The 16,666-nt window shown below is 41.3% G+C and overlaps 1 protein-coding gene across 7 annotated transcripts; it reads right to left on the bottom strand.

The window, feature by feature from the left end:
- Window positions 1-174: 174 nt before the first annotated feature.
- On the bottom strand, window positions 175-13,411 carry LOC139391114 (glycerophosphoinositol inositolphosphodiesterase GDPD2-like). Of its 7 annotated transcripts, none has more exons than XM_071138643.1 (15): window positions 12,963-13,137; window positions 10,441-10,724; window positions 8,489-8,592; window positions 8,262-8,355; window positions 8,119-8,178; window positions 7,832-7,930; window positions 7,550-7,643; window positions 7,173-7,318; window positions 6,642-6,724; window positions 6,313-6,472; window positions 5,524-5,727; window positions 5,280-5,428; window positions 4,601-4,748; window positions 2,834-2,916; window positions 175-905 (listed from the first exon to the last, which is right to left on the bottom strand). In XM_071138643.1, the coding sequence occupies exons 2-15, from the start codon at window positions 10,525-10,527 to the stop codon at window positions 836-838; spliced, it is 1,581 nt and encodes a 526-aa protein (XP_070994744.1). In that variant the 5' UTR covers window positions 10,528-10,724; window positions 12,963-13,137; the 3' UTR covers window positions 175-835. The 7 variants fall into 7 exon arrangements, with proteins under 7 accessions (XP_070994744.1, XP_070994746.1, XP_070994745.1 ...); XM_071138645.1 differs by having other exon boundaries at window positions 175-902; XM_071138644.1 differs by having other exon boundaries at window positions 13,064-13,133.
- Window positions 13,412-16,666: the final 3,255 nt, after the last annotated feature.

Raw genomic sequence — 16,666 nt, 5'->3', positions numbered from 1 at the left:
TATCACCTAGGAACAATTACTTTAAGTTCCAACTTCTTAAAATAGCCAACCAAAAATATTCAATAGTTTGACACTTGACCATCGCACAAAAACCTGGTTACTCCTGCCATCTACTGGTTGCAGAAGAGACGTTCATATTGCCAAGGACCAGTCATCTGCAGCAACTGAACCCAACACATTCCATTTTTTTTTTATTCACACAGACAAATCATGACATGTAATTTTCTGAAACACACACGCTCTGTCTCACGCATACAACTACTCACTCACGCACGGGCGCGTACACACACGGGCGCGTTCACACACACAGACAGGTGTCAAATCCAGATAACATTTTTATACAAAAAAAATAGGCTATAAGATGATTTGTGATCATTTTGTAAATCTCTCATTCAGAATGTAAGCCCCAGTGGAAATAGTGCTGACATTTATCAGTGAACCCAACACCAGTAGTTTCCAAATAAGACTTAATGTAAACTTAAACTTAATGTATACAGTGAACAAATAAATATATCTTTTTTTACAAATACAGTGTCACACAAACATTTTCTATAGGAAAACACTATTTACAAATGGTCACAAAAAGCATCTAAAATGTATTGAAATAAAATGACAATGAAATTACTTCTTGAATAGCCATCCTTGTGGCAACACATGTGGTATTTTCACCTTTGCTCATAAATTCTCATAATGAATGAAAAATGTACTTTACGCATGTGATCCACACATTTTTAATAGATACTGTCTTTTCAATTAGCCTAATTACTTCCTGATACAAGGCTGAGCCATTCAGACAGTAGGGTGGGGTGGGATGGATTTCTGGATCCAGGCTGAACTATTCAGATGGTAAGAAGGAAGATAGCTCTCTTGATTCCAAAGCAGAACATGTGTGCATCTCTTTTCTTCTAGAGATAATCAGACACAAACCATTATTCCACTTCCTCATTATAGAATGTATCTTTATATGATGCTCTTGTGTCCTAGTTTATAAGATCATAAGCACAAACACAGCAGTTATTTTCTTTGCATGTCATTAATGCAACCGAAACACTACAAATTAAATGATTTACACCAACACAAGAATGAAATGTATTATGGTAAGAGAGCATGGTATAATCCATATTTATCAGTCCCATTCATCATTAAAGAGACATACAGGGCCTTCAGAATGTATTCACACCCCTTACATTTTTCCACAGTTTGTTGTGTTACAGCCTGAATTTAAAATGGATTACATTTAGATGTTTTGTTTTAATCACTGGCCTACACACAACACCCCATAATGTCAAAGTGGATTTTTTTTGTTAGTTTGTTTTTACAAATTAATACTTTCAAGCTGAAATGTCTTGAGTCAATAAGTATTCAAAATTTAAAAATGTACTTAACCAGTTTCATAATAAGTTGCATGCCCTCAATCTGTGTTCAACAATAGTGTTTAAAATGATTTTTGAATGACAACCTCATCTCTGTACCCTACACATACAGATAATTGTAAAGTCCCTCAGTCAAGCAGTGAATTACGAACAAAGAAGGGCACCTATTGATAGATGGGAAATTTAAAAAATAAAAAACAGACATTGATCATCCCTTTGAGCATGGTGAAGTTAATAATTACACCTAACTCAGTTGCCTGAGAGGAAGGAAACCACTCAGGGATTTCACCATGAGGCCAATGGTGACTTTAAAACAGTGATAGGAAAAATTGAGGATGGATCAACAACATTGTAGTTACTCCACAATACTAACCTAATTGACAGAGTGAAAAGTACATAATAAGAAATATTCCAAAACATGCATCCTGTTTGCAACAAGGCATTAAAATAATACTGCAAAAATGTGGCAAAGCAATTTACTTTTTGTCCTGAGTACAAAGTGTCATGTTTGGGGCAAATCCAATACAACATATTACTGATTACCACTCTTCATATTTTCAAGCATAGTGGTGGCTGCATCATGTTATGGGTATGCTTGTAATCTTTAAGTACTGAGGAGTTTCAGGATAAAAAATAAACCGAATGGAGCTAAGTACAGGAAAAATCCTTCAGGAAAACCTGGTTCAGTCTGCTTTACACCCGACACTGGGAGATGAATTCACCATTCAGTATAACAATAACCTAAAACACAAGGACACATCTACACTGGAGTTGCTTACCAAGAACAAAGTGAATTTTCCAGAGTGGCCCGAATTAAAGTTTTGACTTAAATCTACTGGCAAGACCTGAAAATTGTTGCCTGGCAATGATCAACAACCAATTTAAAAGAGCTTGAAGAATTTCGAAAGGAATAATGGGTAAATGTTGCACAATCCAGGTGTGGAAAGCTCTTAGAGACCCAGAAAGACTCACAGCTGTAATCGCTGCCAAAGTTTCTTCTACAAAGTATTGACTCAGGGGTATAAATACTTATGTATATTAGATAATTCTGTATTTCAGTTTCTATAAATGTGCAAACATTTAAAAAAACATGTTTTGTCATTATGGGTTATTGTGTGTAGATGGGTGATAAAAAAATGTTTTCATCAAATTCAGGCTGTAACACAACAAAATGTGGAATAAATCAAGGGGTATGAATACTTTCTGAAGGCATTGCAGATAGCAATTATCTTAGTAGTTAGTACCGTACAGAATTACTGTCAACATTGCTAAAAAGGGAAATCAATTTTAATTTCTTCATGTTGATTATATTGATCATCAATGTCTACTAGCAAAACCCATCTTTAGCATGACTGAGACAGCACCTTTTTCAAAGCAGAAAACTAAAGGGAACAAATCAAGTCTTAAAATTCCAGACTGTTTCCATTGTCTTTTACAAGCAATACTAGTGTGCTACTCACCTCTTTAAGATGAAGAGTGCGAACATTATGAGCAATGACCCCAGGTCCAATGTGATCCATATACATCTGTATGTATCACGTCCCTGAAACACACACAGACACACATCTAATACGTACCAGCAAACCGAGTAGGTACATTTATACGACCCATAGGTGGCGTACAAGATGAAAGAAAATGTCAAGTTCAATTCTACACATGGATATCATGATACAGTTGAAGTCAGAATTTTACATAAACATTTCAGCTTTTATTTATTTCATCACATTGCCAGTGGGTCAGAAGTTTACATACACTCAATTAGTATTTGGTAGCATTTACCTTTAAATTGTTTAACTTGGGTCAAGCGTTTCGGGAAGCCTTCCACAAGCTTCCCACAATAAGTTGGGTGAATTTTGGCCCATTCCTCCTGACAGAGCTGGTGTAACTGAGTCAGGTTTATAGGCCTCCTTGCTCGCACACGGTTTTTCAGTTCTGCCCACACATTTTCTATAGGATTGAGGTCAGGGCCACTCCAATACCTTGACTTAGTTGTCATTAAGCCATTTTGCCACAACTTTGGAAGTATGCTTGGGGTCATTGTCCATTTGGAAGACCCATTTGCAACCAAGCTTTAGACTGATGTCTTGAGATGTTGCTTCAATATATCCACATAATTTCCTTCCTCATGATGCCATCTATTTTGTGAAGTGCACCAGTCCCTCCTGCAGCAAAGCACCCCCACAACATGGTGCTGCCACCCCCGTGCTTCACAGTTGCGATGGTGTTCTTCGACTTGCAAGCCTCCCCCTTTTTTCTCCAAACATAACGATGGTCATTACGGCCAAACAGTTCTATTTTTGTTTCATCAGACCAGAGGACATTTCTCCAAAAAGTACGATCTTTGTCCCCATGTGCAGTTGCAAACTGTAGTCTGGCTTTTTTTATGGCGGTTTTGGAGCAGTGGCTTCTTCCTTTCTGAGCGTCCGTTCAGGTTATGTCGATATAGGACTTGTTTTACTGTGGATATAGATACTTTTGTACCTGTTTCCTCCAGCATCTTCAGAAGGTCCTTTGCTGTTGTTCTGGGATTGATTTGAACTTTTTGCACCAAAGTACGTTCATCTCTAGGAGACAGAACGCATCTCCTACCTGAGCGGTATGACAGCTGCGTGGTCTCATGGTGTTTATACTTGCGTACTATTGTTTGTACAGATGAACGTGGTACCTTCAGGCGTTTGGAAATTACTCCCAAGGATGAACCAGATTTGTGGAGGTCTACAATTTTTTTCTGAGGTCTTGGCTGATTTCTTTTGATTTTCCCATAATGTCAAGCAAAAGAGGCAGTGAGTTGGAAGGTAGGCCTTGAAATACATCTACAGGTACACCTCCAACTGACTCAAATGATGCCAGTTAGCCTATCAGAAGCTTCTAAAGCCATGACATAATTTTCTGGAATTTTCCAAGCTGTTTAAAGGCACAGTCAACTTAGTGTATATAAACCTCTGACCCACTGGAATTGTGATACAGTGAATTATAAGTGAAATAATCTGTCTGTAAACAATTGTTTGAAAAATGACTTGTGTGATGCACAAAGTAGTGTATGTAAACTTCTGACCAACCTAAGTGTATGTAAACTTCCGACTTCAACTGTATATGTTAACTAATGTTTAAAAGCAACGTTGACTTTGTGAGAATTACAATGTCTGGGTGGGGTGATCTGTTTGACCTTTGAAGAGGGAGTGACTATGGGAGAGTGAAGAAGATGGGGTTTGATGTTGGTCCCTCACCATTGTCCAGTCAGGCTGGTTCTTGACCTGTAGGACAGAGCAGGCGTTGGTGGTCACAGAGCTGGCCCCCGAGCACCACATTAAAGAGAAGAGCCATGGTTCATTCACCACCCACAGGTTCACCGAAACGTTCCTGTTCCGAAGCTCCCTGTCTCACACAAACAAACACAAATTCAGTAGCGAATGAAAAGATTAGGTGAAAGAGCTGGCTCAGATCAGCAACATATAATCAGTAGTAGGAGTTCAGCTTAGACAGAGTTACTTCAGCAAACATGACACCTGTTAAAGACTACAGACAGGAGTGGTTAATCATACTGTAAGATGTCATACTATTAAAGGAAACATCATGCTTGTTCAGACAACACTTTCCCATTCATTTCACTAAATCAACAGAAACTAATCATCCCATGAGGAACTTTCACTACTGGGCTCTCAGCCATTCGAAATCCACCTGTGCGAAAACATGATTTGAATCTCATTCCCCCCTGAGGCATTGTGTGTATCTCAGTCTAAGATAGTGCCATTTCCTTGTCTCAGCACGCCAACATAAACACTTGTAATTAGGAAACCAGTACACCTGCAGCTGTCAGCACAGACAGGTAGAATGTGGTTTTGGAATGAAGGTTTATTTGGCCACAGCTCTGAGAAAAGCGTGGGCGCTTTGAGGTAGGCTACTCACCCGATCTCTGCGAAGCTCAAAGCACTGTACTTGACATTCAGATGATCTGCTCCGTCAAGGTTCATATCAAGCACATTGTTGTAAACCTGTTTGAACCCTGGTGCAACCTTCTTCACATCCTCCCTATGTGTGGGGGGAAGCCAGAGGATCTAGAGAGAGGAGAAACACACTGTCAAACAACTGTAATAAGAGTATAACTACACAGAACTGGTGAAGTAGTGACACTGATAGACATTCCTCTAACCTTGTCGTGGGGGATGCCAGAGTTGAGGATGGTTTTCACAGTGTCATTAGTGTCATTGTTGTTGTCATTCTTCAAGTCAAAGATGACAGAGGTGTTGTGAGTCTTGGCCAGGTCAAGCAGCTGCAGAAGGGAGGGAACACTCTGGTTCCCAGCTGTCTTCTTCTCCTGTTCTGAGAGCTGGGACACTGAACGGAATGGATCTGTCTGAAAGGGAGATATCCATAGTATATATGTCATTATGTCAATTCTTTTTTTATTTAACCTTTATTTAACTAGGCAAGTCTGTTAAGAACAAATTCTTATTTACAATGATGGCCTAGGAACAGTGGGTTAACTGCCTTGTTCAGGGGCAGAACAACAGATGTTTACCTCGTCAGCTCGGGGATTCGATCGAGCAACCTTTCGGTTACTCGCCCAACGCTCTAAACACTAGGCTACCTGACGCCCCTAGTCAATGAGTTGGTATAGTTCAACTAAGCGGAAATTATTTCCAACTAATAATAATTTGAAGGGTGCTTATACTGTGTAATGGAAATGTGTTTCTTTAATATCCCAACTCCCCCCTGAGACATCTGCAGGGATTGGGGTCACAGCCAGGGTCACCATTGTACAGCATCCCTGGAGCAATTAGTGTATCTGCCTTGCTCAGGGCCACATTTCTCATCCTGTAGGCTCCGGTATTCAAACCAGCGACCTCTTGGTTACTGGCCCAACGCTTTGACCTCAAGGCTACCTGCCGCCCCACTACAAAATACAAGGGAGGCTGATGAAATTGGATATCACCCTTACCTTCAGGAACCAATCACCAGTGTTTAATTCCTGTAGCTCCTCCCAGGTGAGGTTTGTGCTGTGGTTAAAGTCTTTCCCAGGGAACTTCTGTAGAACATCTGTAGTCCTCCTCAGGAAATGGTTGCCGTTGTCGTGCATCAGGTAAGGAACTCTGTCCTTACTGGAGGAGAAATAAACGTCAATAAACTGCCTCTTTGGGTCTTTGAAAAGCGCTATATAAATCCCATGCATCCTTATTATTAAACTGAAAACAATTTGAAACAGCAGTGCACTTTTGATCCGACTCTGCCACGTCTATGTACAGGAAGCCGCCCTAGTCCCCCGGGTACCTGAGCTGCACGTCCGTCTCAAAGGCGGTCACGTTGCACCCCACACTCCTCCTGAACGACATCATGGTGTTCTCTGGGGCCAGCTGAAAACACAGAGAGAGAGGACAGATGGGTGAGAAACACTCCGGTGACTACCCTGACTCTGTGTGAACACTGAGCCATGCTGCATATGTCACAGCTGAGCGGAGTGGGCCTACGGTGGCGATAGTGGAGAGGACTGGAGCAAGGTAATGGGGGCAGAGCAACATGCCTTGTGGTGCCATCACATGACTCGACAGCAATTCACGCTTCAGCCCTCTGGTTCATATATAAACTGAATCATAAGGGATGATTATGGAATTTATGTCAACAGTAAAAGTGTAACACATAAGCCATTTTTGGATGATGGTCTTATAGCTCTGTAATCAAGTCGTATCCACTGTATGACTACGGTAGCTAATCACCTTTAGGTGCTTAGCATTTCCCAGCTTAGCACTTAAATATTGAGACCATAGAACCACAGTATGATAAATGAAGTGGGCACTTCCTCACCATTGGTGCTCCGCGATGACCAAAGAGGGCAGGTTTAGGGGGCAGCTGTTTCTCGTCCACCAGACAAGGGGATTGGATGAGGAGTGGGCTGAGGAACATTGCCACCGACACGCCAGCAAACACTACCATGATGAGGATCTTAGAGGCTGACAGACACAGGTTAACGAACGAATCAGTCATACTTTAACTATTGTTGTGAATACAAAAAGGCAAGGAAAGAAGATAGTCAACGGATTTGAAATTGTTCCAGGGTTCACAGAACTCAATTATATTCTATCAATATTGAATTCATATCTATAGGTGTGTACTGGACATCTCATATTATTGATGTCACAGTGAGTATTTGTGTATTTTCATTGGACAAGTTCAGCACTGACCTACTCTGCGGGATCTATGGAAGCCCTGGAACACCAGCCAACTGACCAGGGTCAGGGCTCCAACCCCTCCCATCTGTAGGAATGGAGCCGTGGCCTGAGGGAGATCAATGTTACATACAGTGTATTACACACAGCAGGGAGCTGCATACTGCTGGCAAAGCACTGACCATAAACACACAGGCTTACTCCACACCTCACTAGCTTGAACATTCTCACACACACACACACACACACCACACCTAACAGACAGTTCCATGGTGCTGTACATTGGCCCTACTATACCTGTAGTGACAGAAGAACAGTGTGCCACTCTTCTTTCCACTGTAGACTTATTCCAGCGATGCCCAGGGTGATGAAGACCACACCTAAAAACAGGAACAACTGGGCAGAGCAAACCACAACACAATATAATGCAGTCAACACATGTCAATACCTAAGCTACACCTGAAGTGACTTACTATTGTTGATCAGCCATGCTATTGCCATTCATGTTATGCCACTATAGCTGTGCACTTCTTAAATAACATGTAAAGGGAAACATTCTCGGAAACAAAGAATGTCCCTAATACCTTGTGCAGACAGTGTAAGTCCAAAGGCTCTTTCAAGGCAAGTTGGAACAGCGCAAAGACCTGCAATTGTACAGTCATTACAACTCAGCTGATGTCAACGACATACCGTAAATACATTGACAGGTGTGTGCATTGTGTCTCACCAGTAATAGGGTGCAGTAGATGGTCAATACAGCAGAGATGATGATTAGCACCATGAACCAGTTCACCCACAGTTTCAGAATGGAAAAGGCCTTCCTGGTAGGGGACAATTGAGGGCAGATCACAGGGTTTGAGTCCATCGCTGTCAGTGTGTGCGTGTGTGTGTTTGCGTTTGTGTCTGCAGCTGTATGTGCACACATGCACACACAGAGTGTATGACCAAGCTCACCAGTTAACATCCTCGCGGTCATTGAAGGCCATCAGACAGACGTACATCCAGAACAGAGTGAGGAGGGACACAGCGGTAAGGACTGACAACCTACAGCGGGAGCACTGTAGCAAGGAGAGTCAACAATTACTCCTGGAGCCCTAAACCTGTTCTCATTTCTACTGACATTGGAAGATCTCATGACTAAACTTCTTTGTCAGGAAGACATTTAACTTCCAGGATGAAATAAAAAGTATGCAAACGGGTTGTTTCAACAGTCAGAAACTGTTTGCAGGACTTGCATCCAATGAATTTGATTGATCTCCGGGGTTCATTTGAAAATGATTCGAATAATCGTGTACATATAACCACTAGCTATGGTTTACAAATACATATTCTCTGAGTGTTATTGTACTTCTGATCAACAAGTGTGTTGTGTGTGCATGTGCATGTGTGTGTGTGTGTGTTTGTGTGCATGTGAGTCTGTGTGTTTGTTTGTGTGCATGTAAGTGTGTGTGTGTGTGTGTGTGTGTGTGTGTGTGTGTGTGTGTGTGTGTGTGTGTGTGTGAGTCTGAAGGGCTCAGCAGTTAGCTCCCTCAGGGCTGTTGGAGCCTCTCCAATGCCTCTTCATGTTTGGTTTCGCCTGCTATTCCATTCATCCATAAAAGGAATCAAACCACCACCATCCCCCCCCCCCCCCGTAATTGTGTCCAAACAAAAATACTTTAAAGAATGACTTAAGTCATTTCTGGGGGGTTTCTGTACTTTATTATTTATATTTTTGCCAACTTTTACTGTTAATTCATTACATTCCTAAAGAAAATGATGTACATTTTACTCCATACATTTTCCCTGACACCCAAAAGTACTCTTTACATTTTGACTGGAAAATGGTCCACTTCAGGCACTTATCAAGAGAACATCCCTGGTCATCCCTACTGCCTCTGATGTGGCGGACTCAATAAACACAAATGCTTTGTTTTTAAATGATATCTGAGTGTTGGAGTGTGCCCCGAGATATCCGTACATTTTAAAAGAAAAAGTAAATGGTGCTGTCTGGTTTGCTTAATATAAGGAATGTGAAATGATTTATACTTTTACTTAAGTATACTTTAGCAATTACATTTACTTTTAGACTTTTACTCAAGTAGTATTTTACTGGTTGACTTCAACTTTTTCTCAAGTCATTTTCTATTAAGGTATCTTTACTTTTATTCCAGTATGACATTTGGGTACTTTTTTTCAGCACTTGATCTATCCCAGATAAGTTTTTACCCAGCCAGTAGGAGCTTGTTTGTTCAGTTCAGAAAGTAGTCCTGGCACACATGCACATGCTCTACTCTGCATCGCAATCTCCCTCCCAATTATCCTGCTCTTATTTACACAACAGGTCTGAATGAATGGATGCCTCTCCAATAACATCCATCCACATCTCACTGGCCTAGGAATAGAGGCTTCCGATTATACAACCACAATGAGTTTATAAAGGGGAAAAATCCTCACGCTTCCACTGAATGCTGTCCAATGGAATGTTAATCCATTATAATCCCGGTAATGCAGGTACAAGAAATTGAACTGTAGAGAAGGCGCAAGCAAATTCAAAGCTGAATTCCCTTGGCAGTGTCTCAGGGACTGCTGCTGCTGGGTGACGATGACGATGATGATTTTTATTGCAACACATATCAAAGCAGTGTGAACATTTCCTTGTAGACCAACTGTAGCTCTGACCTGAGAGAAATCACTAAAACAACATTTGAGCTAGATGGAATTACAGTGCATAGTAATACACTGATTATAGGTCGCTCTGGACAAGAGTGTCTGCTAAATTATTCAAATGTCAAATGTCAAATGTACATTAACCAAAAGGTGAGGATAGTGAGAAGTTGGTGCCAAAAATCATAATTGTCTTAATGAATGTCCTGAAGTTACAGTATATTCTACACACAATACAATTCTAGGCATACAGTACTCACTTTTCGTATCCTCTCACTCGGGTGCCTCCAGTAGCAGCTATACACCCCCCTGCAGCATATTCGGCAACAGCTGTCATCTGACATCATCACCTTATCTCTTCATTCACAGTAAACAAAAATGAGGTCCTGTCCAGAGGAGTGTCTGTCCTAGAGGGTTTGGATAGAGCGGTGGGGTGTGTGGGGGGTGGGCAACACTCCTGGAGAACACCTTGTCTGGCAGCTCTGTGCTCTGTATGTGAGGAGAGGGGTTCCACTCTGCTGAGGGCTGACTCACCACTCTAAACCTACACAGTGTAGGAGGAGAGAGAGACGAAAAGAGTAAGGACGGGAGAGTGAGGGATAAAGAGGGAATATCTGTGAGTATTAGGGCCATCCCTGTTCAATACATCCCTGAATAGAGCTTCTATGTTGGGGGCCGGCCTGGCTGGCTGCTGACAGAGCTGACAATGGCCGACCCTGTGGGGTTCTGTAAGAGGCCTCCATTCCAATACAATACGGGAGAACTGACAGTGACAGGCACATCCATACACAGGGTGGGAGCAGGGACGGAGAGGAAGGAGGAGGAGACTTCAACCAGGGGTTTAGTATGGGGGACTGGCATCCTGGTCTTACCAAACCAAGACATCAAGCTTCACAATATTAAAATGTTACTGTATAAAGACGGTTAACAGAGGGTTGAACAGGCTGAGGCAGATCCATGCTGTTATTCTCTTTACTGGGGTGTTGATAAGAAACTAGGGCAGGGTGCCCAGTTCCTAAAGAACAACAAAATGGGGAAATACACATTTCAAGTTACAGACTCGTAGCTATTCTACCTGAGTCAGTGAATTTCTAAACCGTTCTACAACATTGAAAAGCAAATTGACATTAGACCATCTATTGATCAAAAAATATTTAAAGCATGAGTTAGCCTTTAAAGAGAGGGGCACATGCAGTGTGAAGGTATTCTGTGCTGTGGAAAGCCCTCCGGTCAGGCTCATATGAACCTTATGATCACACAGGGGCATGTCTGAGCAAGTCGGCAATAAGTGAAACTCCTAGAAATCTGAATAGATTTTACCGCATGAAACCAGATGCCTTGCCATTGTGAAATGTAAGATGACTAGGTTACAACTGAAGAGACTAAAAATTTACAGAATTGAATTTCAGGATGGTGGGGGGAACTCCCTTAAATCCACCACCTCTTGCCCAGGGCTCTCTTGAAAAAGAGACTTTGTCAGCTGCTACAGAATGTCATCAATACAACACAACAGTGAATAATCCGTGTGTCCTTGTACACCCAGTCTGGCATCAATCACTATCAACAGATATGAGAATAATCCATAACATTCTGCTTCAAGTCGAGTGACCATCAACTCACACCTTAACTGTGTTTACACCGGTCGTCCAATTTGGATCTTTTTTCACTAATTGGTATTTTGAACAATCAGATCAGCTCTGAAAAAGATCCGATGTGATTGGTCAAAAGACCAGTTAGTGGAAAAAATATCAGAATTTGTCTGCCTGTCTAAACACAGCCCTTGAGTGTTACAAATAGAACACTTTATGTTTATGTTTATTAGAGAAAATCTGAATATGCTAAACATTGTGTTGATCAGTCTAAACTAAATGCGAACTTTAGTGATGTTAAATTACCCCATTACAATACGAATACATAAAAACATCCGACAATGAACAGGAAGATGGCAACAGCATCAAAAACATTCCTTTAAACGTGTGTGGTCCTAAAACAATATCCATATTTATTAGACGAAACATCTCATTTACATTTACTCCTAACAATATTAAGTTATGTTGTCAGCAGTGTTACCAGTGTGAGAAAGCATGATGTACACCTTGCCACACATCAAGCACTACGACTTGGCAGTTACATAGTAAGCATTCTTTGTTCCGTGCACAGGTAAGCATGGTAAACTAGCCGACACGGAAATAAGGGCAGCTTACTGATCAGAACAGATAAGGGGAAGATTATTTTATTTGAGCCAAGATTCCAACATGTTTTATCAACTACCTGTCTACAAAGACTGTTGCATTTGAATCATGGATCTAAACCTGATTGTTGCCCTTTTAAATATGAGCACTTGAAATCAAATGAAATGTGCCTCAACTGTCCTGGATTTTAACATTTGGAACGCTTTAAAAATACTAAATTAAACCCACTCATGATGACGTAAAAACGGTAATAAAATGCCATACAAAAGTAAGGGACAGAAATCACAGCCTACTATTTAGCTATTTCTGTGGTGAACCCTGCAATGAGTAATGTGATTCAGAAGGTTTTTTGATGTGCTAGTTAGAATGTGACCTACTGCATCATAACCACAGTCCATTTCACATGTTCTCCTCAATTTACCAAAGTTTAAAAACAACAGATAACCATCTCAGTTCAATACTGATACAGACTGAATGTGTTTAATTCAACATTTAGTTGAAATAGGTAGATCTAGTCAATTTGAGTTAATTTGACAACGCATTAAAATGCAGTAGGCTAGTAAAAGCTGGAGGCATGAGATGCACCATACCTTTAGATCATAGTGTGTGTGCATCTCTATTGCAACACCGTAACAGCCGGGGATGTTCTGTTCATCAACTTGTTCCAGTCCAGTCCACTATATTTCATTACCTCTTTTCTGTGCCTGTTGTTCTGTCGTCCACTCCGGTTCTTTGTGGAAATCTGTGGCAGGAATGTTAATGAATCAGAATGAATGGGTGCAAGTTCCTAAAGTAGCAAGGGGGAGGGGTATGCCTATTTGGAGGGAGGCACTCAAACACAGGTAGCCTACAACTGCAGAGAAAGCATTGTCCGATCTGTCAAATTAGAATGAACATGTGTAGGGGTAGAGGCAGGGACGTTTTTCAAGAACCTCAATGTACTAAATATATGCTATTAACTACATCATTTGAGTGTCAGAAAACCAGGGCTTCTGTCTGAGGATGTCTACAGCTGTACTACTGCATTTCAATGAACTCTGAGGAAACCAAGCATACTTGAGTCAGTTATTACAGTAAACTAAAAGTGAAACTAAATCTAAAACGATATAATTAAAAAAACAATTCAATAAACTGAAATAAAATAATGAATGAACCCGTTAGAAAAACAAAAACTATACTGAAACTATACAGTTCAAATAAGGAAATCAGTCAATTGAAATATATTCATTAGGCCCTAATCTATGTATTTTTAAAAATGGTATTATTATAAAAAAATGTATCTATGGATTTCACATGACTGGCAATACAGATATGCATCTGTTGGTCACTGATACTGTGCCTTTAAAAAAAAGTAGGGGTGTGGATCAGAAAACGAGTCAGTATCTGGTGTGATTACCATTTGGCTCATGTTTGTGGAACAGGGAGAGTAAGGGAAGACACCTGTATAAGATCCAGGAAAGTTGACGGCGGGCGGCTGGAAGGGCCTCAGGCCGAGAAAGAAGGGAGGAAATTGTAGACACAAGGCTGAGACTGGGACACACAAGGCTAAATAGTACATTGAAAGTGGAGGGGAAACATCTGACTGGGAGGTGTGATCATTGTCAGGAGGTGATGGAGACAGTGGAACATGTATTTCAGTGCCAGAAATATGTGAGAGAAAGGGAGCAATTGTTATTAGATTTGAGGAGTAATGCGTTTGAAGAGCCAGGATTAAATGAACTGCTGGAGAAATCATCAGGGGATGTAGTATTTATTTATGTAGTTCCTTAGGGAGACAAAATTACTGGGAAGGATTTAGACCTTCCCTGTCTCTGGTCCACACTCGAGTCCAGTTGGTGACGGTAATGCACCTTAAAGTTGGTTGCCAACCGCCATATAAAATCCACAGAAGTAGTAGAAGAATTTGCCTCGTGCAGTGCAACACCGCCATCGCATAGAGTTGATCAGGCTGTTGATTGTGGCCTGTGGAATGTTGTCCCACTCCTCTTCATTGGATGTGTGAAGTTGCTGGATATTGGCGGGAACTGGAACAAGCTGTCATACACGTTGATCTGGAGCATCCCAAACTTGCTCAATGGGTGACATGTCTGGTGATTATGCAGGCCATGGAAGAACTGGGACATTTTCAGCTTCCAGGAACTGTGTGCAGATCCTTGCGACATCGGGCCATTCATTATCATGCTGAAACATGAGGTGATGGCGGCGGATGAATGGCACGACAACGGGCCTCAGGATCTCGTCACGGTATCTCTGTGCATTCAAATTGCCATCGATAAAATGCAATTGTGTTCGTTGTCCATAGCTTATGCCTGCCACCATAGGGGCAATCTGTACACAACGGTGACATCAGCAAACCGTTTGCCCACACAGAGCCACACTTCTCCAGCATGCCAGTGGACATCGAATGTGAGCATTTGCCCACTGAAGTCGGTTACGATGCCGAACTGCAGTCAAGTCAAGACCCCGGTGAGGACGAGCACGCAGATAAGCTTCCCTGAGACGGTTTCTGACAGTTTGTGGAGAAATTCTTTGGTTATGCAAGCCAACAGTTTCATGTTGGAGGAGAGAGAAACAAAGAGTAATAAAGGGAGATTTAGAGATAAAGAGGGAATATCTGTGAGTATGCCACGAGCAGCACCGCACATCATCGACTTTACCGTCGGACACCAGATATAACATATGTGGTTAGGGAGTGAACGTTATTTATAATAAGGGTTACATGGAGAAAATCGGACCTCTCTGAAATGAAAACGGATGGTCCTCCTTTCAACAAAATACATTTGACCTGACCCTCCCACACTTGAATAAAAACAAGTGACCCTCCCATTTCCCCAAAAATAATAATTCAAACAAAGAGAGAGAGAGGTCAAAGAGAGGTCTACCATTTACCCTCACTTCTTGGACAGACCAGGTTCTTAGATATGCAGTTTCGAAACTGTTCTTGGTCCAATGAGCATTACATGGCAAACTAAATACATTTGATGACACACAGGGCTGTGAGGCAGAAGGTTGAGGGTTCGCAGACCACTGTGTACAAGAGTAGGAGTGGAAATATCTCCTTAATAGTAAAAGTATTGCATGAATCTATCCTCGTATTTGCAGAAAAAATTGCCTTTCATAAAAATGTCATGCAATTCAACATGTTAACAGAATCCTTTTTAATACCACACAAATTACCAAAATGGCCTATACGTATGCCTGCCTACCTGTTCATCTTATCACATTTCTCCAATGCCAAATCAGTGTTTTGTTTGTAATGAAACTCTTCCTGTTTGTAAATTATTAAATCCGAGACTTCATTAGAAATCTGAGCATGAAACTTTCAAAAGTTAGGCCTACCTTTCAATCCCAGACAGAGTAGACCTACCTTTCAATCCCAGACAGAGTAGACCTACCTTTCAATCCCAGACAGAGTAGGCCTACCTTTCAATCCCAGACAGAGTAGGCCTACCTTTCAATCCCAGACAGAGTAGGCCTATCTTTCAATCCCAGACAGAGTAGGCCTACCTTTCAATCCCAGACAGAGTAGGCCTTCCTTTCAATCCCAGACAGAGTAGACCTACCTTTCAATCCCAGACAGAGTAGACCTACCTTTCAATCCCAGACAGAGTAGGCCTACCTTTCAATCCCAGACAGAGTAGGCCTACCTTTCAATCCCAGACAGAGTAGGCCTACCTTTCAATCCCAGACAGAGTAGACCTACCTTTCAATCCCAGACAGAGTAGGCCTACCTTTCAATCCCAGACAGAGTAGGCTTTACAACACAGAAACTGTAAGCTTTAACTGCTGGCAACTCTTCTCTGAATGTCAAAGAAACTAAACAGTGATCTTCCCATATGCAGCTTGTTTCATTGCCGTGGGAAGTAGGTGTGCTGAGGGTGCTGCAACCACTGAAAAACCTGAATTGAAAAAAAAAATATATATATATATATACACACAATACCAGTCAAAAGTTTGGACACACCTAGTAATTCAAGGATTTTTCTTTATTTGTACTATTTTCTACATTGTAGAGTAACAGTGAAGACATGAAAACTATGAAATAACACATGAAATCATGTAGTAACCAAAAAAGTGTAAAACAAATCAAAATATATGTTATATTTAAAATTCTTCAAAGTAGCCACCCTTTGCCTTGATGACAGCTTTGCACACTCTTGGCATTCTCCCATCAGCTTCATGAGGAATGCTTTTCCAACAGTCTTGAAGGCGTTCCCACATAGGCTGAGCACTTGCTGGTTGCTTTTTTTAAATATATATATTTTTTATTTTACCTTTATTTAACTAGGCAAGT

The sequence above is a fragment of the Oncorhynchus clarkii genome, chromosome 31 (assembly GCF_045791955.1).
Source record: "Oncorhynchus clarkii lewisi isolate Uvic-CL-2024 chromosome 31, UVic_Ocla_1.0, whole genome shotgun sequence".
Classification (NCBI taxonomy): Eukaryota; Metazoa; Chordata; class Actinopteri; order Salmoniformes; family Salmonidae; genus Oncorhynchus; species Oncorhynchus clarkii.
The sequence above is the reverse complement of the archived record's forward strand: the minus strand, read 5'-3'. Positions and strand labels throughout refer to the sequence as shown.

Bases quoted from the DNA above. Each gene is read 5' to 3' on its own strand.
- LOC139391114 (XM_071138641.1), bottom strand. From the start codon at position 10,527: ATGATGTCAGATGACAGCTGTTGCCGAATATGCTGCAGGGGGGTGTAT. The intron at 7,931-8,118 runs GTATTAGGGACA...TGCTCTGCCCAG, and splicing joins ACTTACACTGTCTGCACAAG to TTGTTCCTGTTTTTAGGTGT. The intron at 7,644-7,831 runs GTATAGTAGGGC...GATCTCCCTCAG, and splicing joins CTGTTCTTCTGTCACTACAG to GCCACGGCTCCATTCCTACA.